The sequence below is a fragment of the Pan troglodytes genome, chromosome 7 (assembly GCF_028858775.2).
Source record: "Pan troglodytes isolate AG18354 chromosome 7, NHGRI_mPanTro3-v2.0_pri, whole genome shotgun sequence".
In the NCBI taxonomy this organism is placed as follows: domain Eukaryota; kingdom Metazoa; phylum Chordata; class Mammalia; order Primates; family Hominidae; genus Pan; species Pan troglodytes.
In genome coordinates, this window is record NC_072405.2 from 155147878 (window position 1) to 155170306 (window position 22429).

The 22429-nt window shown below is 51.3% G+C and overlaps 2 protein-coding genes across 12 annotated transcripts; both read right to left on the reverse strand.

The window, feature by feature from the left end:
- Positions 1 to 2375: 2375 nt before the first annotated feature.
- On the reverse strand, positions 2376 to 17024 carry ZNF34 (zinc finger protein 34). 10 transcript variants are annotated; one of them, XM_009456190.4, is made up of 6 exons: positions 16949 to 17024; positions 9792 to 9844; positions 7710 to 7796; positions 7309 to 7435; positions 6727 to 6846; positions 2376 to 3864 (listed from the first exon to the last, which is right to left on the reverse strand). In XM_009456190.4, the coding sequence occupies exons 3-6, from the start codon at positions 7740 to 7742 to the stop codon at positions 2528 to 2530; spliced, it is 1617 nt and encodes a 538-aa protein (XP_009454465.1). In that variant the 5' UTR covers positions 7743 to 7796; positions 9792 to 9844; positions 16949 to 17024; the 3' UTR covers positions 2376 to 2527. The 10 variants fall into 10 exon arrangements, with proteins under 10 accessions (XP_009454465.1, XP_024201170.1, XP_024201171.1 ...); XM_024345402.3 differs by having other exon boundaries at positions 9796 to 9844; positions 16949 to 17013; XM_024345403.3 differs by lacking the exon at positions 16949 to 17024 and adding an exon at positions 15473 to 16474 and having other exon boundaries at positions 9796 to 9844.
- Positions 17025 to 19456: 2432 nt separating this feature from the next.
- On the reverse strand, positions 19457 to 22209 carry RPL8 (ribosomal protein L8). Of its 2 annotated transcripts, none has more exons than XM_009456187.3 (6): positions 22056 to 22209; positions 21682 to 21830; positions 21463 to 21604; positions 20967 to 21185; positions 20043 to 20158; positions 19457 to 19650 (listed from the first exon to the last, which is right to left on the reverse strand). In XM_009456187.3, exons 2-6 carry the CDS (start codon positions 21817 to 21819, stop codon positions 19492 to 19494), a joined length of 774 nt encoding a protein of 257 aa, XP_009454462.1. In that variant the 5' UTR covers positions 21820 to 21830; positions 22056 to 22209; the 3' UTR covers positions 19457 to 19491. The 2 variants fall into 2 exon arrangements, with proteins under 2 accessions (XP_009454462.1, XP_009454463.1); XM_009456188.3 differs by having other exon boundaries at positions 21935 to 22113.
- Between the last annotated feature and the right edge of the window lie 220 nt (positions 22210 to 22429).

The window sequence follows — 22429 nt, forward strand, 5'->3', positions numbered from 1 at the left end:
AGATCTGTCTCTCTCCACCATGTAAGAACACAGCAAGAAGGTAGCCATCTGCAAGCCAGGAAGAGAACCCTCACTGCGAACTGAATCGGCTGGTACCTTACCTTCCTAGCCTCTGGAATTGTGAGAAATAAATTTCTGTTGCTTATGCCAAGCCACCTAGTCCGTAGTATGTTCTTATGGCAGCCCAAGCTAATACATCATTCAATTGGAAAAGGAGTCTATTCAATAGATACTGGCTGGGCAAGACAGCTCACGCCTGTAATCCCAGCACTTTGGGAGGCCAAGGCAGGCGGATGACTTGAGGTCAGGAGTTCAAGAGCAGCCTGTCCAACGTGGTGAAGCCCTGTCTCTACTAAAAATAAAAAAATTAGCTGGGCATGGTGGTGCATGCCTGTAATCCTAGCTACTAAGGAGGCTGAGGCAGAAGAATTGTTTGAACCCGGGAAGTGGAGGTTGCAAAAAAACTACAAAAGATCACTGAAAGTAGTTAAAGAACACATAAATAAATGGATGGATCTGCCCATCTCAGCCTCCCAAAGTGCTGGGTTACAGGCGTGAGCCACCATGCCTGGACAAAACAGTTAAATTACCATATGATTCAGCTATTTCACTCCTAGGTATATAGCTAAAAGTACTTGAAGTAGGTATTCGAAAACATATTTTCACACCAGTGTTCACACTAGCATTATTTACAATAGGCAAAATGTAGGAACACCCAAGTGTCCAACAACAAATTAACGGATAAACAAAATGTGCTATATACATACGACAGAATATTACTTGGTTATAAAAAGTAATGGAAGCCGGGCGCAGTGGCTCACGCCTATAATCCCAGCACTTTGGAAGGCTGAGGCGGGTGGATCACAAGGTCAAGAGATCAAGACCATCCTGGCCAACATGGTGAAACTCCGTCTCTACTAAAAATAAAAAATTAGCTGGGTGTGGTACTGCGTGCCTGTAGTCCCAGCTACTCGGGAGGCTGAGGCAGGAGAATCGCTTGAACCCGGAAGGTGGAGGTTGCAGTGAGCTGAGATCGCACCACTGCACTCCAGCCTGGCAACAGAGTGAGACTCCATCTAAAAAAAACTAAAAGTAACGGAGGCCAGCCACAGTGGCTCACGCCTGCAATCCCAGCACTTTGGGAGGCCAAGGTGGGTGGATCACTTGAGGACAGGAGTTTGAAACCAGCCTGAGCAACGTGGTGAAACCCCATCTCTACCAAAAAATACAAAAATTAGCCAGGCACGGTGGCATGCGCCTATGGTCCCAGCTACTCAAGAGGGTGAGGTGAAAGAGTTGCTTGAACCTGGGAGGGTGAAGTTGCAGAGCCAAGATCATGCCATTGCACTCCAGCCTGGGTGAGTAAGACCCGGTCTCAAAAAAAAAAAAAAAAGTAATGGAGTTCTGAAACAGGAAACAACACAGAGAAACCTTGAAAACATTATGCTGAATGAACTAAGCCAGACATAGAAAGAAACACAGATTGCTTGATTCCACACATATTTATGTTCCTAGAATAGGCAAATTCAAAGAGACAGAACATAGAATTGAGGTTACCAGCAGTAGGGAGAAGGGGGAAATGAAGAGTTATTATTTAATAGGTACAGGGTTTCTGTTTGGAGTAATAAAACAGTTCTGGAAATACACAGTAATGATGGTTACACAACACCATGAATGTACTTAATGCCACTGAATTGTACACTTAAAAATGGTTAAAATTGTAAATTTCATGTTATGTTATTTCACCACAGTAAAAAAGGCAACTTCAACTCTATTGACATAAAAAGTATGAATGATAAGTTTGTTTCATTTATTTTTTGAGACAGCGTCTCGCTCTGTCACCCAGGCTGGAGTACAGTGGCACAGTCTAGGCTCACTGCAACCTCCGCCTCCCAGGTTCAAGCAATGCTCCTGCCTCAGCCTCCCGAGTAGCTGGGATTACAGGCACCCGCCACCACACCTGGCTGATTTTTGTATTTTTAGTAGAGACGGGGTTTCACCATGTTGGCCAGGCTGGTCTCAAACTCCTGACCTCAAGTGATCCACCCACCTTGGCCTCTCAAAATGCTGGGATTACAGGCGTGAGCCACCACACCTGGCCGATGCTTTTAAATTTACAATATGTAACAATGTTAAAATATATGGTGCTCTCTTCAGTGTGAATTTTCTGATATTGAGGAAATAGCAAAAGTGAAGATCCTAGGTGCTGCAATGACAAGCATTACGGTATTTTCTTTTTAAAATGCTCTCCAGTATGTCTCGAAAATATTCGTAAATCAGCAGCAATGAATTTTTTTTCTAAGTGGGAGAGATCACAGAAGCTTCTTTTTTGCCCACCTTTCTGTCTCAATTTCTCTAAAATGAACATGCACTGCTTTTGATTTAAGAAAAGAGGTTTGTTTAATGAGAAACGTCCTTTCACTCTGTGAAAACATCGTGTGGATAATACATAAAGGGCAGAGTCAGGTGCCGGGGGCGCATGCAGGAAGTGCTCAGCTGGACTCTGCCCTCGGACACCGCGCCACTGTTACATGGAGAAGTCCTCCCGGAGGTGAATCCGCTGATGCTGACACATGTTGGAACTGTGCCGGAAGGCCTTCCCACACTCGCTGCACTTGTAGGGCTTCTCCCCGGTGTGGATCCTCCGGTGCTGAATCAAGTACGTGCTCTGGCTGAAGGCCTTCTTGCAATCGCTGCATCTGTAGGGTTTCTCTCCGTGGTGCAGCCTCTGGTGGTGGATGAGTCTGGAACTGTTGTGGAAGGCCTTCCCACACTCGCTGCACTTGTAGGGCTTCTCTCCTGTGTGGATTCTCTGGTGCTGGATGAGGTGTGTGCTTTGGCTGAAAACTTTGCCACAGTCATTGCATTCATAGGGCTTCTCTCCAGTGTGGCTTCTCTGATGTTCCACGAGTTTGGTTTTTTGAATGAAAGCTTTCTCACATTCATTACATTTATAGGGTTTCTCTCCAGTGTGAATTCTCTGATGTTGGATAAGGTTAGAACTTTGTGTAAAGCCTTTGCCACATTCCTTGCACTCAAATGGCTTCTCTCCGGTGTGAGTCCGACGATGTCGGATAAGGATTGAGCCATCACTGAAGGCTTTCCCGCAGTCATTACATTTATAGGGTTTCTCTCCGGTGTGGATTCTCTGGTGATAAATCAGGGAAGAGTAGGCGCTAAAGTGCTTCCCACACTCCCCACACTTGTAGGGTTTCTCCCCAGTGTGAATCCTCTGGTGCTTCATGAGGTTGGGCCTCCGGGTGAATGTCTTCCCACACTCGTCACACCGGTAGGGAATCTCTCCTGAGTGCATCCTTCGGTGATTGATGAACTCGCAGCTCTGGCTGAAGGCTTTCCCACACTCATCACATTTGTAGGGCTTCTCTTCAGTGTGAAGCCGCTGATGCTTGACAAGGTTGGCACTGTACCTGAATGTTTTCCCACAGTAACTGCAATAATGCAATTTTTTCCCAGTAGGAATTTTCTGATCTTTAACAACTACGTTTGCACTGAAGATTTCCCCAGAGTCACGAACTGTATTTGTTTTTTTTGACCTGTGTACACGCTTATGGTTGTTGAGATATGATCTCTGTTCAAAACTTTGCTCACATATATCACATTTGTGAGGTCTCTGATCAGGAACAGGTCTTGACAGCAACCTGAGGTTTCCCCCAGACTCCCTGCTGCTCTCCCCATTGGTCAGTGTGACTGCCCTGGGGCCTCTCTGCTCCACTAGCTTTTCCAGGCTCCCCTCTGACTTCCTGATGTGGTCACAGGCTTCTACTGGCTCAGATCCCTGGGGATCTTCCTCACCAAATGTCTCCTGTGAAGTCAACTCCTTGTACTCAGTTCTGGTCCCAAGAGCTGAAACAAAAAACAGAACATCTAAGGGTCACCTGCTCTGACTCTGGAAGGCAGGCATGAGATGCTGCTGGCCACCTGTGGGGTACCAATTTGATCATCTCCAAAGTCCCAACAGCCTTGCAAAGATGAGAGGCTGGAGCTCAGAGGCTTATGCAGCTCATCTGGGGCCACAGTCATACAGCCCTTCAAACATTCACTCCTTCCTTCCTTGATTTGACACTCACACAACAAACTTCTCCTGGGTGGCCACTCCCCAAGAATGGAGAGTGACAAGTACCCAAGTGGGGTCCTGCCACATGGCCGCTCAGAGACTGATACCAGCAGCCACACTCAGGATTGATTAGTCCTGGCCCCTACTTGCCAGCTGAGTCACCTGAGGCAACAACTCACCTACCTTTCTGAGCCTTGGTTTCTCCATCTGTGACCACATGGCACTCTCATGAGAACAAAACAGAGTAATACAACAGACTGACCATGAAGCACTCAGCCCAGTGCCCAGCACAGTGAGTTCCAGGTGCAAGCACCTCATGACCGCCACTTTCATTACTGCTCTCTTCCTAGTCCTAAGGGGTCTATCCTTCCACCCCTTGCCTGGCTCTGCACTGCACATGAACAGGTGCTGAACACCAATATCTGCCAAGATGTGCAGCAGACGGTGCTCACACACTACTACAGGAGCCTATGCTGGAGCTGCTGCTTTGGAGGACGGCTTGGCAACCTTATCTAAAGCTGATCTACGAAAATGCTGACTCAGTGACTCTGCTCCCAGGCACACACGCGCCAGAAATGTATTCCGGGCACCAGAGAGAGACATGCACAAGAGTGTCCACAGCAGTTCCTGTACAACCCCAAACCTGGACAACTGAATGTCCTCCACAAGTAGAAGGGAACATAAGCTGTGGTGTGTTCATACAATAGAACAATGGCAACCAAACAGACCACACTGCTACTCCACGAAACACAAGCAGCTCTCACAGTGTTCAGCGAAAGATGCCCTGTGTGAGTCTACACAGAAAAATCCAACGGAGGAAGCAGCCTCTTGTGACAGGAGTCAGAAAGAAGACCCCTGTGGGGAGCAGTGGGAAATGGCAGAGGAGAGCCAGGGAGCTCCTGGGGAGCTGAAACAGTCTGTATTTTAATCTGAAGGATGATTTTTCATAAAAATTCACTGAGTTGTAAACTTAGGGTTTGTCCTATTTCTATAGATATTTACATTCAAATAAGCAAATTTACAAAATAAGAAGTCCTTTGAGCCAGCAGTTCCTTCCTAGGACACCATCAGACACATGCAAAAAGGTGACCATCAGAGCTATCCAATCTTTTGGCCTGCACTTGCACTGAAGACATGACTGAGACTCATGCGCACAGAAATGGAAACACATTCCGTGTCTGCACAGCAGAACACACTATCATTTCTGTTAAGAAGCAGTGTCAGCCAGGCACAGTGGCTCACGCCTGTAATCCCAGCACTTTGGGAGGCCAAGGCAGGTGGATCACAAGGTCAGGAGATTGAGACCAGCCTGGCCAATATGGTGTAACCCCGTCTCTATTAAAAATACAAAAATTAGCCAGGCATGGTGGCGTGCACCTGTAGTCCCAGCTACTCGGGAGGCTGAGGCAAAAGAATTGCTTGAACCTGGGAGGCAGAGGTTGCAGTGAGCCGAGATCACACCACTGCTCTCCAGCCTGGGCAATACAGCAAGACTCTGTCTCAAAAAAAAAAAAAAAGAATGGCTCACACCTGTAATCCCAGCACTTTGGGAGGCCAAGATGGGAGGATCGCTTGAGCCCAGGGGTTTGAGACCAGCCTGGGCAACACAGTGAAACCCTGTCTCTACTAAAAATACAAAAATTAGCCAGGCGTGGCGGCAGGCACCTGTAGTCCCAGCTACTCAGGAGGCTGAGGCAGAATCGCTTGAAACCAGGAGGTGGAGGTTGCAGTGAACTAAGATTGCGCCACTGCACTCCAGCCTGGGTGACAGAGCGAGACTCTGTCTCAAAAAAATAAAAAAAGAAGCAACAGCATCTGAGCCAGGTACAGTGGCAGTGGCTCACACCTTAACTCCAGAACTTTGGAAGGCCAAGGCGAGAGGATCACTTGAGCCTAGGAGTTCGAGACCAGCCTGGGCAACATAGTGAAACCTCGTCTCTGTAAAAAAATCAAAAAATTAGTGTGAGAGGCACATGACATGCCTGTGGTCCTAGCTACTCGGGAGGCTGAGATGGGAGCATCGCTTAAGTGCAGAAGGTCAAGGCTGCAGTGAGCCATGATCATACCACTGCACTCCAGCCTGGGTGATAGAGGGCGACCCTGTCTCAAAAAAAAAAAAAAAAAAGCAGTGTCAGTACACAACAGTGGAAAGGCCAGTGCTAGAAAAGGAATAGCAGAAATGTACTACAACACAACTATGTCTGGGTAGTGAGATTCAGGGTGATGTGTAGTCTCTCACTTTTCCGCAGTGTATTAATTTAGAAGAGAGGGGAATTAAATGATAGCTCCATCATTAGGCCCTCATTATCTGGCATCAGCTCTGGAGGGCAGGGTTCTGTGGGGTTCCGCAGACCCTAACAGCACCCCTGTTCTGCACCTACTCACTCCCCTCTACACGGGACCTTGCCTGGAATGTCCATTCCTATTTTCCACAGAAATGCTGCCCTGGAGAGATTCTGCTCAATAATCTCCCCACCAAGGTGCCCAGACTGAGAGGGGTCACCTGGGCTTCAGCAAAGGCCACTGTCAGGCCTCCTGTGCGAGCCCCGATGAATCTGCTCCACAAACTCCTGATTCATTAATCAGACACCCTGGACCCCAATAAATGCTCGTTTGGTGACTTGAGTTGGGGAGCAGATCCCCTCACGCACCTGGGCTGTTGACTCTCAGGTGCTCTTTCCCAGAGGTGCCCTGAACATCCAGGACCCAGGGCTCATCCCCTCGCTCCAACTGCGAGATCACTCCAGGCTTGGGGCCTGCAGGTCCTACTCCTGGGAAGGAGACAGGGACTGGGGTTGGTACCAAGGACACAGGGCAGCACCTAGTGCTGTCTCACCCTGGGGCTGCAGGGTAAGGGAGGCACAGGCAGAGGGGGTGATGGAAGCCTGGACACCCTCTGGAGGGCACTGAGATTGGGCTGGGGCAGTCCTGAGCATAAGGGAATGAGAGCTTAGGGGTTCCCTCCACTAGGAGGTATGCAACTCCGCCCCCACGGTGTCCCCCACCCTACCAGGGAGGGGTCTGCCTGGGACCTGGGGCGAGAGGGAAGGGAAGGGCTGACTCAGGAAGGTCCCAGCACTGCTCTTCCCCTCATCTTCTCAGATCAGGTGCCTGCCTGGGATAAAGGTCATCACCTACCTCTGTGCCCAGGGGGTGAGGCCCCCAGCCCAGCCTCTGCCGAGCCCTTGGCCCCCAGGGCTGTTCCCAGAGCTGAGTTCTGGTGAGGGCCTTACCCAGTGAGACTAGGTTCCCGTAGGTCTCCAGCATCACGTCCCTGTAGAGGCCCCTCTGAGCAGGGCCCAGGCGGCCCCATTCCTCCCGGGAGAGGTACACAGCCACGTCCTCGAAGGTCACCTCGGCCTGGAATGACAGGGACTACTGCAGCCCAGGTGTGGTCCAGAGTGGGCTGGTAGGGGCGGGGAGGCAGCAGAAGCATGCTGAAGGCAGCAGCACAGTGGGTGGCCTGACCCATCTGCCACCGAGCCAGCTAATACATCCCAAGGGGTGGCTGCATGGGGGTCTCAGGGCCACCCCTACCATCATGTCAGCACCCCAAACCAGATACACCTAGCAGTGTTTGCCAAGGAAAGCCCTGGGTAAAAACTTCACTCCTCCCAGCAGGACAGACACTCACCTGGGGTGGTGCAGACAGGAACAAGGCCGCCATTGCCTGAGGGTTGGGCTTTCTGAGGGCAGTGAGCAGGAGCTGGTCACTGAGGAGCTGAGGGAAGAGAACACAACAAGTGGAGGCCCAGTCTGGCCCCTTCTTCCACAGCTCAGGCTACTTGGTGCTGCCATAAACAGCCCTGACTGCCTCACTGGTCCACCCCCGCCCATCCCAATGGGGGTACTGCTAGCTGGCCTCCCGGGCATAGACTCCACTCTTTGCCTGGGGCTGCCCTCTCCAGCTCCACCTCTTTTTTTTCTTTTTCTTTTTTTTAATGACATGATAGGGTTTCTCTTAGTTGCCCAGGCTAGAGGACAGTGGCGTGATCTCGGCTCACTGCAGCCTCGACCTCCTGAGCTCAAGCAATTCTCTCACCTCAGCCTCCTGAGTAGCTAGGACTATAGGAGTGCACCACCACTGTTGGTGGAAGAGCTGAGGCAGGACTAGCTTGTCTGCCATAATGTAAAAGAGTCTTGGAACACGTCCTGGGTCCAGGGTCCAAACCCCCTCGTGGCCTTTGGAACACCAAGCTCTGTGCCAAAGGGTGGAAGGCTGCCCTGCCGCTCTATAATCTAAGCCAAGGCATAAAAACCCTCGTGGCTTGGATGGAATCCAGGGCTCAGGGCACAAAACCCCTCATGGCTTGGATGGAATCCAGGGCTCAGGGCACAAAACCCCTCGTGGCTTGGATGGAATCCAGGGCTCAGGGCACAAAACCCCTCGTGGCTTGGATGGAATCCAGGGCTCAGGGCACAAAACCCCTCGTGGCTTGGATGGAATCCAGGGCTCAGGGCACAAAACCCCTCGTGGCTTGGATGGAATCCAGGGCTCAGGGCACAAAACCCCTCGTGGCTTGGATGGAATCCAGGGCTCAGGGCACAAAACCCCTCGTGGCTTGGATGGAATCCAGGGCTCAGGGCACAAAACCCCTCGTGGCTTGGATGGAATCCAGGGCTCAGGGCATAAAACCCCTCGTGGCTTGGATGGAATCCAGGGCTCAGGGCACAAAACCCCTCATGGCCTCTGGAATGTGCACAGACTTGTTGGTTCCTTGCTTCTTGCTCTCCCAGGCTGGTAAACATGTTCTCCATTATCTCAGGTAGCAGAGCATAGTACATATGTGTCAAAGAAAATGCTAAACCATCACAGCTACGCTTGATGCACTGCTACCTTTCTATCCCCATGTCCTCATGTCCTCACCTGTCTACCCTCATGTCTGCACGTCCTCACCACCTGCTTCTTTGTTTGATCATCAATAAATAGTGTGGGCTCCCAGAGCTTGGGGCCTTCACAGCCTCCATACTAGCGTTGGCCCCCTGGACCCACCTTAAGTACTCTTAACCTGTCTTTTCTCATTCCTTTGACTCCGCCGGACTTCATAGCCCCCACGGCCTGGTGTTGGGTCTGATCACCCCAACAATCACACCTGGTTAATTTTTGTATTTTTTTGTACAGATGGGGTTTTGCCCAGGCTGGTCTTGAACTCTTGAGCTCAAGCAATCCTCTTGCCTCGGCCTCCCAAAGTGCTGGGATTAAAGGAGTGCACCAAAGTGCCCAGCCTCCAGTCACCTCTACTGCCTGCTGTCCTCGGGCCGTCTATCCCCCTCCCTGCTCTGGCATGCTAAGCTGTCTCATTCAGGAGGAAAACGACAACACTCATTCACTTTACACGGAAGAATGAAGACAAAATGTAAGGGCTAAGGAAGAAAAAATTAAAAATGATAGAAGGGGCCAAGCTCGGTGGCTCACACCTGTAATCCTAGCGCTTTGGGAGGCTGAGGTGGGAGGACAGCTTGAGCCCAGGAATTTGAGACAAGCCTGGGCAACGTAGGGAGACCTTAATGCTACCAAAAAAAAAAAAAAAAAAAATTAGCTGGCTGTGATGGCACACACCTGTAGTCCCAGCTACTTGGGAGGCTGAGGTGGGAGGATCACCTGGGCCCAGGAAGTAGAGGCTGCAGTGAGCTGTGATCGCACCACTGCACTTCAGCCTGGGCAACAAAGCAAAACGCTGTCTCAAAATAAATAAGTAAAATAAGATTGACTCACCTACCAGAAGCATGAGACTCTCGGATTAGATACATGTGATGCAACTATTTGGCCTAAAATAAAATAACACAGAAAGGCTAAGTATTAGTTAATATTAGATCAAACACTAGATAAAATGAAGCTGTGGTAGCTATATATCTTTTCTGTATCTTTAAAGGTTTTTATTTAAGTATATTTTTATTATAAAAGTTGACAAATCCTGAGTACACAGTTCAGTGGACCATGACAAATTGCACAAGCCCATGGAACCAGCACCACAGTCAAGAAAGAACAGAACTGGCCGGGTGTGGTGGCTCACGCCTGCAATCCCAGCACTGTGGGAGGCTGAGGCGGGTGGATCACCTGAGGTCAGGAGTTCGAGAACAGCCTGGCCACCATGTGGTGAAACCCTGTCTCTACTAAAATACAAAAATTAGCCGGGCGTGGTGGCGGGCTCCTGTAATCCCAGCTACTCAGGAGGCTGAGGCAGGAGAATCGCTTGAACCCGGGAGGCGGAGGTTGCAGTGAGCCGAGATCGCGCCATCGCACTCCAGCAGCCGAGATTGCGCCATCGCACTCCAGCCTGGGGGACAAGAGCAAGACTTCATCTCCAAAAAAAGAAAAGCAAAGAAAGCGAAAATCACTAATAGGAATTAAAAAAACACTGCATATTACTGGCCGGGCGCGGTGGCTCACGCCTGTAATCCCAACACTTCGGGTGGCTGAGGCGGGTGGATGGCGAGGTCAGGAGATCGAGACCATCCTGGCTAACGGTGAAACCCCGTCTCTACCGAAAATACAAAAAAAATTAGCCAGGCGCGGTGGCGGGCGCCTGTAGTCCCAGCTACTCGGGAGGCTGAGGCAGGAGAATGGTGTGAACCGGGAGGCAGAGCTTGCAGTGAGCTGAGATCGCACCACTGCACTCCAGCCTGGGCGACAGAGCGAGACTCCATCTCAAATAAATAAATAAATAAATAAAAATAAAAATAAAACACTGCATATTACTAAAAGCCCACCAAAAAGCTGTAATAATTACAAACAGGTATGGATCTACCAAAGAGGAACTGGTAAATCCTCCTCTGGAGTGAGTTTTTTTTTTTTTTTTTTTTTTTTTAGACGGAGTCTTACTCTGTCGCCCAGGCTAGAGTACAGTGGCGCGATCTTGGCTCACTGCAAGCTCCGCCTCCCGGGTTCACACCATTCTCCTGCCTCAGCCTCCCGAGTAGCTGGGACCACAGATGCGTTTAATTTTTTTTGTATTTTTAGTAGAGACGGAGTTTCACCGTGCTGGCCAGGATGGTCTTGATCTCCTGACCTTGTGATCTGCCTGCCTTGGCCTCCCAAAGTGCTGGGATTACAGGCAGGAGCCACCATGACCAGTCGAGATTTTTAACATACTTCCCTCAGAAACAAGTGGGTCAAGTAAACAATCTCATGCTTAAAACATAGAGAACACACATTGTTTTCAACATACTGAACATTACCAAAAAAAAAAAAAAAGCAACAGAGAAAGTTTCAACAAATCCCAACAGAATATATCATTTGGCAAGACAATTTCTATCCATATTGTTGTTATATTAGAAATATATGAAAAGTAACCCTCTCCCCAGAGAAATATAGAAATGGAAACTAAAGTGGAAATAGAACCAAGCCTACCTAAAGAAAATTGTGTATCCTTAATAGACTCATTTTAACAAGAAAGACTGAAATAAATAAGTATTCAGCAAGAAATCAAATGCAGGCTGTGGCTCATGTCTATAATCCCAGCACTTTGGGAGGCCGAGGCGGGTGGATCACTTGAGGTCAGGAGTTCGAGACCAGCCTGGCCAACATGGTGAAACCCCATCTCTCCTAAAAAATACACAACTTGGGGCTGGGCGCAGTGGCTCACGCCTGTAATCCCAGCACTTTGGGAGGCTGAGGCGGGTGGATCACGAGGTCAAGAGATCAAGACCATCCTGGCCAACTTGGTGAAACCCCGTGTCTACTAAAAATATAAAAATTAGCTGGGCATGGTGGTGGGCACCTGTAATCCCAGCTACTCGGGAGGCTGAGGCAGGAGAATCACTGGAAACTGGGAGGCAGAGGTTGCAGTGAGCCGAGATCGCCCCACTGCACTCCAGCCTGGCCACAGAGTGAGACTCCGACACAAAACAAAACAAAACAAAACAAAACAAAACAAAACAAAACAAAACAAAACTTAGCCGGGCATGGTGGCGTGAACCTGTAATCCCAGTAACTTGGGAGACTGGGGCAGGAAGATCACTTGAATTTGGGAGGTGGAGGTTGCAGTGAGTTGAGATTACATCACTGCACATTCCAGTCTGGGCGACAGAGTGAGACTCTGTCCAAAAACAAAAAACAAAAAACAAAAGAAAAGAAATCAGATGCAGAATTAGAAAGTAACTCAAGGAGGGCCGGGCGCAGTGGCTCACGCCTGTAATCCCAGCACTTTGGGAGGCCAGGGCAGGTGGATCTCTTGAGCCCAGGAGTTCAAGACCAGCCTGTGCAACATGGCAAAACCCCTCTCTACAAAAAATACAAAAATTAGCCAGGCATGGTGGCATGTGCTTGTAGTCCCAGCTACTTGGGAGGCTGAGGTGGGAGGATCGCTTGAGCCCAGGAGGCAGAAGCTGCAGTGAGTCAACATCGTACCACTGCACTCCAGCTGAGGTGACAGAGCCAGAGCCAGAGCCTATCTCAAAAAAAAAAAAAAAAAAAAAAAAAAAAAAAAAGAAAAGAAAAGAAAAAAAAGAAAATAGATGGAAAAGTAGAAAAGGAAATGTTATCAGGAACAAAAAAGGAAGGAGAAGGAGTGTATATTTAGGGCAATTTGAATCTATGCTCCCAGGTTAAAAAAAAAAAACCATTTTAAATAGATTTAAAAAAAAAAAAAGGAGCAAAAGGCCAGGTGTGGTTGGCTCATGCCTGTAATCCCCATACTTTGGGAGGCTAAGGCGGGAAGATGGCTTGAACCCAGGAGTTCAAGCTCAGCCTGTCTCTACAAAAAATAAAAAAAATTAGCACGGATTGGTGGCACATGCCTGTAGTCCCAGCTACTTGGGAGGCTGAGGTGGGAGGATCACTTGACCCTGGGAAGCATAGCAGTAGTTCTCAGAGTGTGGCTCAGGGACCCTGGGGTTCCATGCATTCAAGTTTGTGTTCACAACACTAAGAGGACACATTAGAAGCACTTGTAGTAGATTCAGTGACAAGAGAGGGACGTTCCCTCTCCCTGCTGCTATTCAACATCCTAGCCAAAGCAGTAAGTCACAGAAAAAAGAAATATAAGCTACAAGGATCAGAAGAAAAAGACAAAATCATCATTCTTTGAGAATGATAAAAATAATCTACATAGAAAATCCAAAAGTTATCAATCCACTGTTGGAATGACAGGAGTTCAACAGCATTGCCATATACAAGGTCAACAGAGAATAATTAATACCACTCCTATTTGTCAGAAATCAGCAACCGAAAACTGCTCATTCACAATAGCTACAAAAACTAAAAGTCTTAAGTCTTAAAAAAAGATATGTATGTAATGAACAACATTATAAAACTTTATTGAAGTACCTTAGAAAGGTCTATGGAGAAACAGACAATGTTTCTAAATAGGAGGGCTCAATAACATAAAGATATCAATTATCCCCAAGTTAAATTTATTTTGTGCAATTATAATAAACATTTCAACAGGACATGATATCTGACCAAAATGACTCCAAATATCACATGAAATAGTAACGATCTAAGATTAGCCAAGGCAGTGTGGCCAGGCGCAGTGGCTCACGCCTATAATCCCAGCACTTTGGGAGGCCAAGGCGGGAGGATCACGAGGTCAGATCGAGACCATCCTGGCTAACACGGTGAAACCCCATCTCTACTAATAATATAAAATTAGCCCAGCCATGGTGGCAGGCGCCTGTAGTCCCAGCTACTCGGGAGGCTGAGGCAGGAGAATAGTGCGAACCCGGGAGGCGGAGGTTACAGTGAGCCGAGATCACACCACTGCACTCCATCGTGGGTGACAGAGCGAGACTACGTCTCCAAAAAAGATTAGCTAAGGCAATACCAAAAAAACAACCAAAGGAGGCAAGGGTGTGCCCTACTAGATATCAAGACTTAGGCTATGGTAATGGAAAGTGAAGTTTAAGTATAGGAAAAAAGATAATGGAAGACATCTATGGATATGTTAATATATACCTGCAATATTAATGGCAATGAAGAAGGACAATAAATATTGGCACAACTGGTTTTCCATTGGAAAATAAAATTAGTTTCCTGTCTTCTGTGGTACACAAATATATTTCAGGCAGGTTGAAGACCTAAACATTTAAAAAAAAAAAAAAAAAAAAGGTTGGGCACGGTGACTCACGCCTGTAATCCCAGCACTCTGGGAGGCCGAGGTGAGTGGATCACAAGGTCAGGAGTTCAAGACCAGCCTAGCCAAGATGGTGAAACACTGTCTCTACTAAAAATACAAAAATTAGCCGGGTGTGGTGGCGGGCGCCTGCAATCCCAGCTACTCAGGAGGCTGAAGTAGGAGAATCGCTTGAACCCGGGAGGCGGAGGTTGCAGTGAGCCAAGATCACGCCACTGCACTCCAGCCTGTGACAGAGCAAGACTCTGTCTCAAAAAAATAAATAAAAATAAAAATAAATAAACAGTAAAAGCCTATAAAGAAAAAGATTGTTTGATTCCATCAAAAAGAAAAAAGGCCAGGCATGGTGGCTCACACCTGTAATCTCAGTGCTTTGGGAGGCTGAGGTGGCCAGATTGCTTGAGCTCAGGAGTAGGAAACCAGCCTGGGTAACATGGTGAAACCCCAGCTCTACAAAAATTAGCCAACGTGGTGGTGTGGGCCTGTGGTTCCAGTCAAAACCTCAGGTGGCTGAGGTAGAAGAATCGTTTGAGAGTGGGAGATGGAGGCTGCAGTGAGCCAAGATTGTGTCACTGCACTCCAGCCTGAGCAAGACCCTGTCAAAAAAAAAAAAAAAAAAAAAAGAAAAAGGATTCTGTACAAGACACCACAGTTAAAAGGCAAGCAGACAAGCTGCAGAGTGAAAGATGATATTTGCAGACACGTAACAAAGTATAAATATACAGAATATATTTAAAACATTTTTTAATTAGAAAAATGTCACAATTTTTAATAAATGAACACAGGATATGACCTGGCAAACCCTGTAGTCCCAGCTACTCAGAAGGCTGAGGCAGGAGGATCACTTGAATCTAGGAGTTCTGGGCTGTAGCGCTGCTGTGCCAATTGGGTGTCCCCACTAAGTTCGGCATCAATATGGTGACATCCGGGGAGCAGGAGACCACCATGTTGCCTAAGGGTGAACCAGCTCAGGTGGGAAACAGGGCAGGTCAAAACTCCCGTGCTGATCAGTAGTGGGATCACGCCTGTGAGTGGCCACTGCACTCTAGCCTGAGCAACATAGTGAGACCCCCATCTCTAATTTTTTAATTTAAAAAAAATGTAAAGTAAAACAAGACTCTCCCCACAGATTGGGAAAATATAAAATACTTCATAATACCAAATGTTGAGAACACTGTAAACTGGTAGTCACTCTAGAAATATGTCTGGCCCTACCTGGTAGAACTGAAACCCTGCAAAACTCTCAGTGGGGAAACCCCACTCAAAGTATGTACTCTATGGAGACTCTTGCTAATGCACACAAGAAGAAACACAAGAATGTTACCATGTGCCTGTGTAGAAGAAGAAAAAACTTCAGCGTCCATCAGCAAAGTCACAGTGGTGGAAAGTAATGTCAAGGAGATAGAGCACAGTTATAAGGCTGAGAAAAACTGTCAAATACAGAATATCCACAGTATAATACACAGGTAGATTTTTTTTTTTTTTTTTTTTTTTTTTTTTTTTTTTTTTTTTTTTTTTTTGAGACGGAGTCTTGCTCCATCACCCAGGCTGGAGAGCAGTGGCGGGATCTTGGCTCACTGCAAGCTCCGCCTCCCGAGTTCACGTCATTCTCCTGCCTCAGCCTCCCAAGTAGCTGGGACTACAGGCGCCCGCCACCACGCCCGGCTAATTTTTTTGTATTTTTTAGTAGAGACGGGGTTTCACTGGGTTAGCCAGGATGGTCTCGATCTCCGGACCTCGTGATCCCCCCGCCTTGGCCTCCCAAAGTGCTGGGATTGCAGGCATGAGCCACCGTGCTCCGCCATACATATGGAGATTTTTAAGAGACAAAAACAGTATTAGGTTTGTAGAGATATAAGAAAACGAGGCCGGGCGCAGTGGCTCACGCCTGTATTTCCAGCACTTTGGGAGGCTGGGGCGGGCAGATCACTTGAGGTCAGGAGTTCGAGACCAGCCTGGCCAACATGGTTAAACCCCATCTCTACTAAAAATACAAAAATTAGCTGGGCGTGGTGGCGGGCGCCTGTAATCCCAGGTATTCGGGAGGCTGAGACAGGAGAATCCCTTGAACTCAGGAGGCAGAAGGTGCATTGAGCCGAGATCGCGCCATTGCACTCCAGCCTGGGCGACAGAGCGAGACTCCGTCTCAGAAAAAGAGAGAGAGAGAAAGGAAAGAAGGAAGGGAAGAGAAGAGAAGAGAAAGAAAAGAAAAAAGAAAAGAAAGAAAAAATAAAGAAGAGAAACAAAAATCTGGCTGCCTGGCTGCGGGGAGAAAAGCCTTGGAGCGCCAGAAGCGAGGAGGGTGGGGCGGAGGGAAGGCACAAGCAGAGGGAGGAGCACTGGCGGAGCGCGGACGCTAAAGGCAGGAGGGGCGGCATTCGCAGAGGGCTGGGAGGACCGCGAGACGCACGAGCCCCGCCCCTGAAACGCTGACAGGAGAGCGGCGTGGGAGGGAGCCGGGATGGGAGGCCTCGGGCCGCTAGGACCAAGGGGTCCGGAGCGCATCGGGACGCAGAAGCCGCTCTGTGCGGCAGGAGTCCAGGGGACCCCGCGTGGGGCAAGGGAGTTGTTAGGGGCTCGAGAGCGGAAGGAGCCCCGTGAGGAGCGACCCCAGGGCTGGCAGAGAGCGGCGAGGCGCAGTCCGTACTCGGGGCCTTGTCCGGGGGTCCCTGGAACAGGAAGTGCCGCTGATGGCGGGACGGACCCACGCCTGCAGCACCGCGAGAGGACCGGGCACAGGGGCAACGCGCAGGGGAGGGTCTGCGCCCCGCGCGCCCGACCCCGCCGGGCTCACACTCACCTCAGCGCCGCCGAGCAGCACGGCAGCCCAACCTCGCCCGTTCGGCCCTCCCTCCCCGCCAATCGGAACCGATCCGGAAGTGACGTCAGCCGACTGTCTGGGTCGGAGGCGCCGTCCGGGCCGCTCTGGGAAGCTAGGACGCCGCGTGTCGACTGCCCACCTCCCTGGCTTGCAGTAAGGCTCCGGGGACCCGCGAATGGCAAAGCGGTAAAGCGGGAATGCTGCCACCGGGTGGCAGTCCGAAGCCACGGCCCAGAGGCCTCAGAACTGGGGCGATGGTCAGAGGCGAAAACATATTATAGTCTTTCCCTTTTTCTGAGAAATTCTCTCCCTTATGATGCACGAAAGGCGCCGCAAACAAGAAAGAACTAGGCCCTTCCCTTTACAGAGAAACGGGAACCGCACCCTTCCTTAGGGCCAAGAGAGGATGCTTACTGGCCAAAGAAGCCTGTCTTGGGTTTAATCTATTGCTTCTCATCCCTAACTCCTGTAAATGGGGCCCAGTGTCCACTCTGGAGAAAGGGTTTTTCGGGTGCCTGAGCTGCTTCTGGAGCAAACTTTCCCTCATGGCCGGTCCATGGGCCAAGCCCTGCCGTCCACTTTGCCCAGAAGGGAGCAGAAAAACAGTGACCGCTTATGGCCAAGCTAAGCATCTAGTGCTTTCCCAAAACCCTCTTTTCCAGATGCCCCTGCATCCTTCAGGAGGAAACACCGCTCTCCTGGATTCTTTCTCGACAAGTCACCTGGGACCCTGGGACCGGCCCTGCGAATGACGAGATCAAAACCAGGTCCCGTAGTTACTGGCGGGGGGGGGGGGGGGGAGCGGGGCTGGAGTGGGAGGACCACATGAGGCCAGGGGCTTGAGACCAGCCTGGCAATAGCGAGAGCCTGTCTAAAATAAACAGGCACTGCTGGGTCACTGCCTAGGTGTGGTGGGCGCCCAAAGACAGGTGGGGCCATAACAGCAGGATCAGGAAAGCAAGATCACGAAATGGGGGGTAAGGTTCTCTAGAGACAGCGTGGACCATGACAGCCAGGAACCACCGCGCAGCCAGTTAGGACTTGTCATCCCGGAGTGACCACGGAAACCTAAGGTGACTATTCTCACCTGCCAGGCACTCTCCAACCAAGTCTATAGGGAGAGACCGTGCCTCATCCTGCCTGCTGCAATTCCACAGGAGTGTTGTTAGGGGCAGTGATCTGCAGCTGCTGCATTCGCTGGTGGAACTTCCTCGTGTGAAAGTGCAGATAGGATGCTGTCCTGGGATCTCCTCATTGGGTCATGGTTAAGGGACAAGATGCCATGGGATATGGCCAGACAGGAAGCCCCTCCACTCTGCCTTGTGACGGAAACCAGCTTACTTGCCCTCCCATTGCAGGGGGGCTCCCCAACACTTCCAACCTGATCCCACTCAATCACCACTGTCAGCCTCGTCACTACCAAAGCTAGAGAGAACGAAAGTATCAGCCCCTGCCAGCAGGGAAAGGCCATGTGCTTTAAGGCAATCAATGCAGCTTTGGGGGCTGTTCCTGGTTAGTTTCTCTGCCCCAGGGAAGAGGGGGCTACATGCCCTGTGAAGCTGTGGAGTTACAGGACTCAAGGAGCAGACCAACCTACTGCTGGTGCCAGCTCCAGTCCAGTGTAGGGCTCTGGGTGGGTGGGTGAAGGGACTCGGGTGGTCCGGGATTCCCCATACACACACTGCATGCATTCATCCCTTTGTTCAGCAATCCCAGCAGTGACCTGGGACCCCACACTCAATCACCACCCTCAACCTCACCTGTCACTATCAGGCTAGAAAATGAGGAAAGGCATGAGGCCCCACCCACCACCCACAGGAAAAAGCACCCAGAACCCTCCAGTCAGTGACCACTCCCCGCCATGGTGGGGTGGGAATGCATGCAGAACAGAATGGTAAAAGCCAGGCTAGGAACGGCTTCCTGGCTGTAGACAGGGTGCCTGTCCCACATTCCTCCAGGGCCCATCCCAAGTTCCCAGTGCAAGGCAGACACCTGCAAGCCAGGTATCCCTGGCAGTGACTTAAACACACTGACATCAGCAGGGCTGTAGCCAGTATGGAGGGGAAGGGTGTCGCTAAAAGACCCTGGGCAAAGGACCGCCTCAGGTGCTGAGAAAGTTAGCAGGGAGCTGACAGAGTGAGGGTATGGTCCAGAACACCAGGCTCAATGATTGTGTCCTATTCTGTTTCCCAATACGTGAAATGAGTGTTCACATCCAAGCACTGCAGGCCATGGGACTGAGTCACCCACCTAAGTGTCAGGTCCTGGATGTCACATTCTTGGTCCCCTCTGTGGGGAAGCAAGGGTCTTGCCCAGAGTACCTGCACCTCGTTTCTAGTTGTGAACTTTTCCCTTCAAGCTTCTACCACTCATTGGTGGTCTACTTCAGTAGTCTAACTCCCTCCCAGTACCAACCAGGGGGATCCCACAGAAATCCTCCCAGCAGGGACCCCTCCCTTTGAAACCATGGGGGTGGGCACAGCCTGGTGGCATAAACACAAACTTTATTGAGGCCCTCAGCACTAGTTCTCTTTCTCCTGCACAGTCTTGGTTCCCCGGAGACGTCCAGTCCGGCGGGCAGCAATGAGACCCACTTTGCGGCCAGCAGGGGCATCTCTGCGGATGGTGGAGGGCTTGCCGATGTGCTGGTGGTTGCCACCTCCAAAAGGATGCTCCACAGGCTGCAGGCAGAGAAAGATGGCTTTAGAAACCTCTTCCCCACCACCCCCGGCCCCAGCCTCGGGGTCCCACCCGTTAGGGGCCCGATTCCGTGAAGCCCCTCTCCACAGCATGTGCCGCTAGACAACCCCAGTCGGGCTGACTCTTTCCAGCTCAGGTCCCCACTGCCCCTCCCAGCCTCCGTTTCTTGCGGAGAAACGGTGAAGGAGGGTGAGCCCACCTCCTTCAGGAGTGCTGGAGCAGGATCAACAGTCCTGTGACTACAAACCACCACCTGCTGCTCCTCCCACTGTAGATCCCCCTCCTGCAGGGACACCTGTGGATGGGACTTGCCTACCCAACCGTGTGGCCACTGTACCTTCAATACCCAACCCTGCATTTCTGGGTTACTTACATTCATGGCCACACCCCGTACTCGTGGCCAGCAGTTCCTCTTTGCCTTATATTTGTGGTACGCCCGGCCAGCCTTCAAGATGGGTTTGTCAATTCGGCCGCCTCCAGCCACCACACCTGTAGGGGAGATCAGGTACCTCAGGGAACCCCCAGTCGGTCAGAGCACCCCCACCTCCCCTCAATCTCCTGTCATGCGCCTTCACAATACTGCATCCAACTACCCAGCAAAAAGCCCACTTGCCTCCACCCTAGGGAGTCCCTTGCACCCTGTGAGCTGACATCCAGTTTCTTCAATCCACAATGGGCAGGCAAGCCAAGGCCCTCAGCTCCATCACCTAGAATGCTGGCTGAGCTCCAAGTGCAGGGAAGCACCCCCCTCACCATGTGTGAGACATCAGACAGGTCACTCAACCTGACATAGGACACTTGATTCAGCCTGCCCCATCTCAGCTTTACTTATTCCAGGAACACAACCTCAGAGCCTCCCCTGTGCGAGGCTGAGTTCGTCACAAGGATTCCAAGATGTTCCCAAACAGCACAGTGAGTTAACCTAGACTCAAATCCTTTTCCACTCACTCAGTAGGTGTCTTTGAGAAAGCCACAATCTCTCCCTGCCTTCTCTGAAAAGGCTGTTAACCAACTGCATGCAAGTGCAGCAATCAGGAAGCCCACGGTAGAATCCAAGTCCCTGGTGACTTCATCCCAATCTCATTTAACGCCTCAACAGCAGTAAAGCAGGTACTGTTGTGCCCGTTGTACAGTGATGACAACTGAGACTACAGGATGAGCTCAAACTTACAGAACCCAAGTTTTAGAACAACAGGTAATCGAATTCCAGGGACCAAGTCTAGCCACTGGCTGTCCACCGGCACTCACAGCATGTTCACCCACAGCCCTCAGCATTCAACTGCTGCCTGATACTCACCAACCACAGCTCTGTTGGCTGAGGAGATAACCTTCTTGGAGCCGGAGGGCAGCTTCACACGGGTCTTCTTGGTCTCAGGGTTATGGGAGATAACAGTGGCATAGTTGCCTGATGCCCGGGCCAGCTTGCCACGGTCTCCAGGCTTCTCCTCCAGGCAGCACACGATTGTACCCTCAGGCATGGTGCCCACAGGGAGCACATTGCCAATGTTGAGCTGGGCTGCAAGGGGAAGCAGCATCAGGCCGTCAGCACAGTAAGAAGCAATGCGAACCCCCTCGCTCTAGGCAGCCCGCGAAGTTGCGAGCACAGCATTCGACATCCAGCCTCCCGGTACAACTCTCTCGGCACCCACCGGTGGCCACTGGTGTGGCCACGCGGATGTCCCCACCTGAAGCTTCTGCCTGCGAGGTTCCCGTATCGGCTTAGGACGTTAACTCCTCAGGCAACACCCAGACCCCTCCCCACCCCGACCTTCCTTCCCCGCCGCGATGCTAACCCTTCTTGCCGCAATACACAAACTGGCCCGTGTGAATGCCCTCGGCGGCAATGAACAGCTCCGTCCGCTTCTTAAACCGGTACGGATCCCGGAAGACCACCTTGGCGAGGGGCGCGCCGCGGCCCGGGTCGTGGATGATGTCCTGTGGGCAGAGGCGGCGTGAGTGCGGCGTTCCGGCCGGGCGTCCCTTTCCCTCCCGCCCCGGCCAGCGTTCCGCACCTTGACGATGCCCTTGATGTAGCCGTGCCGCTCAGCGAAATCCACGGCGCGCAGGCGCGCGGCGCCTTTACGGTGCTTCACGTGCGCGCGGAACACAGACCCGGCGCCCTTCCTCTGTCCACGGATCACACGGCCCATGGCGACGGGTCCTGGGGGCGACTCACGATTAGCGCGGCCGGGCGGCCCGGGTACCCCCGCCAGCCCGGCTTTCCGGGACCCCGCCCCCGAGGCCGCCGCGCCCACCACTCCCTACCCTCTCCGCGGGCGCCCGCACCGGCATCCTCTCAGGAGGGCCGGTCCGGGTCTCAGCGCGCTTCAGGGAGGAGGATGGCGGCGGATACTGCCCATGCCGCAGGGCCACAAGGACGACCTACCTGTTCACCAGCGCGGCCGAAAGAGGAAACGCGGCGTCAGCGAGCGGCCTTATCTTCCGGGGCGGGGCCCAGGGCCGCGACACCTTCCGGGCGCGCCACGGCCAGCCTAGCGAGGTGCACGCCGGGGCTTGTAGTCACCAGCGGCCGCCGGCCCCGCCTACTTCTCCTCCTCCAGGGCCCCCGCGCAGGCGCACCAGGAGACGCGGCTCAAGGTGTCCTGGTGTGCGTGGGCTCGGAAGGAGCGTGCAGGAGTGCTCGGCTTTCACCGGGGTCTCCGGGAGGGCAGGTGTTTTCTGAGTGGCCGAGGAGGCGCCAAGTGGTTGAGTGACCTGTCCAGGGTGTCACAGAGCGACCCACTCCGGGCCACGGGGTCT

What these genes read in the sequence shown, in the direction of transcription:
- ZNF34 (XM_024345402.3), bottom strand. An exon ending in TCCTGTCTGCACCACCCCAG is followed by an intron (nt 7,436 to 7,709) that starts GTGAGTGTCTGT and finishes CTGTCATTCCAG; the next exon opens with GCCGAGGTGACCTTCGAGGA. An exon ending in CGGGAACCTAGTCTCACTGG is followed by an intron (nt 6,847 to 7,308) that starts GTAAGGCCCTCA and finishes TCTCCTTCCCAG; the next exon opens with GAGTAGGACCTGCAGGCCCC.
- RPL8 (XM_009456187.3), bottom strand. Translation starts at nt 21,819, where the DNA reads ATGGGCCGTGTGATCCGTGGACAGAGGAAGGGCGCCGGGTCTGTGTTC. An exon ending in ACATCAAGGGCATCGTCAAG is followed by an intron (nt 21,605 to 21,681) that starts GTGCGGAACGCT and finishes CTCTGCCCACAG; the next exon opens with GACATCATCCACGACCCGGG. An exon ending in AGCCAACAGAGCTGTGGTTG is followed by an intron (nt 20,159 to 20,966) that starts GTGAGTATCAGG and finishes TCTCCCCTACAG; the next exon opens with GTGTGGTGGCTGGAGGCGGC.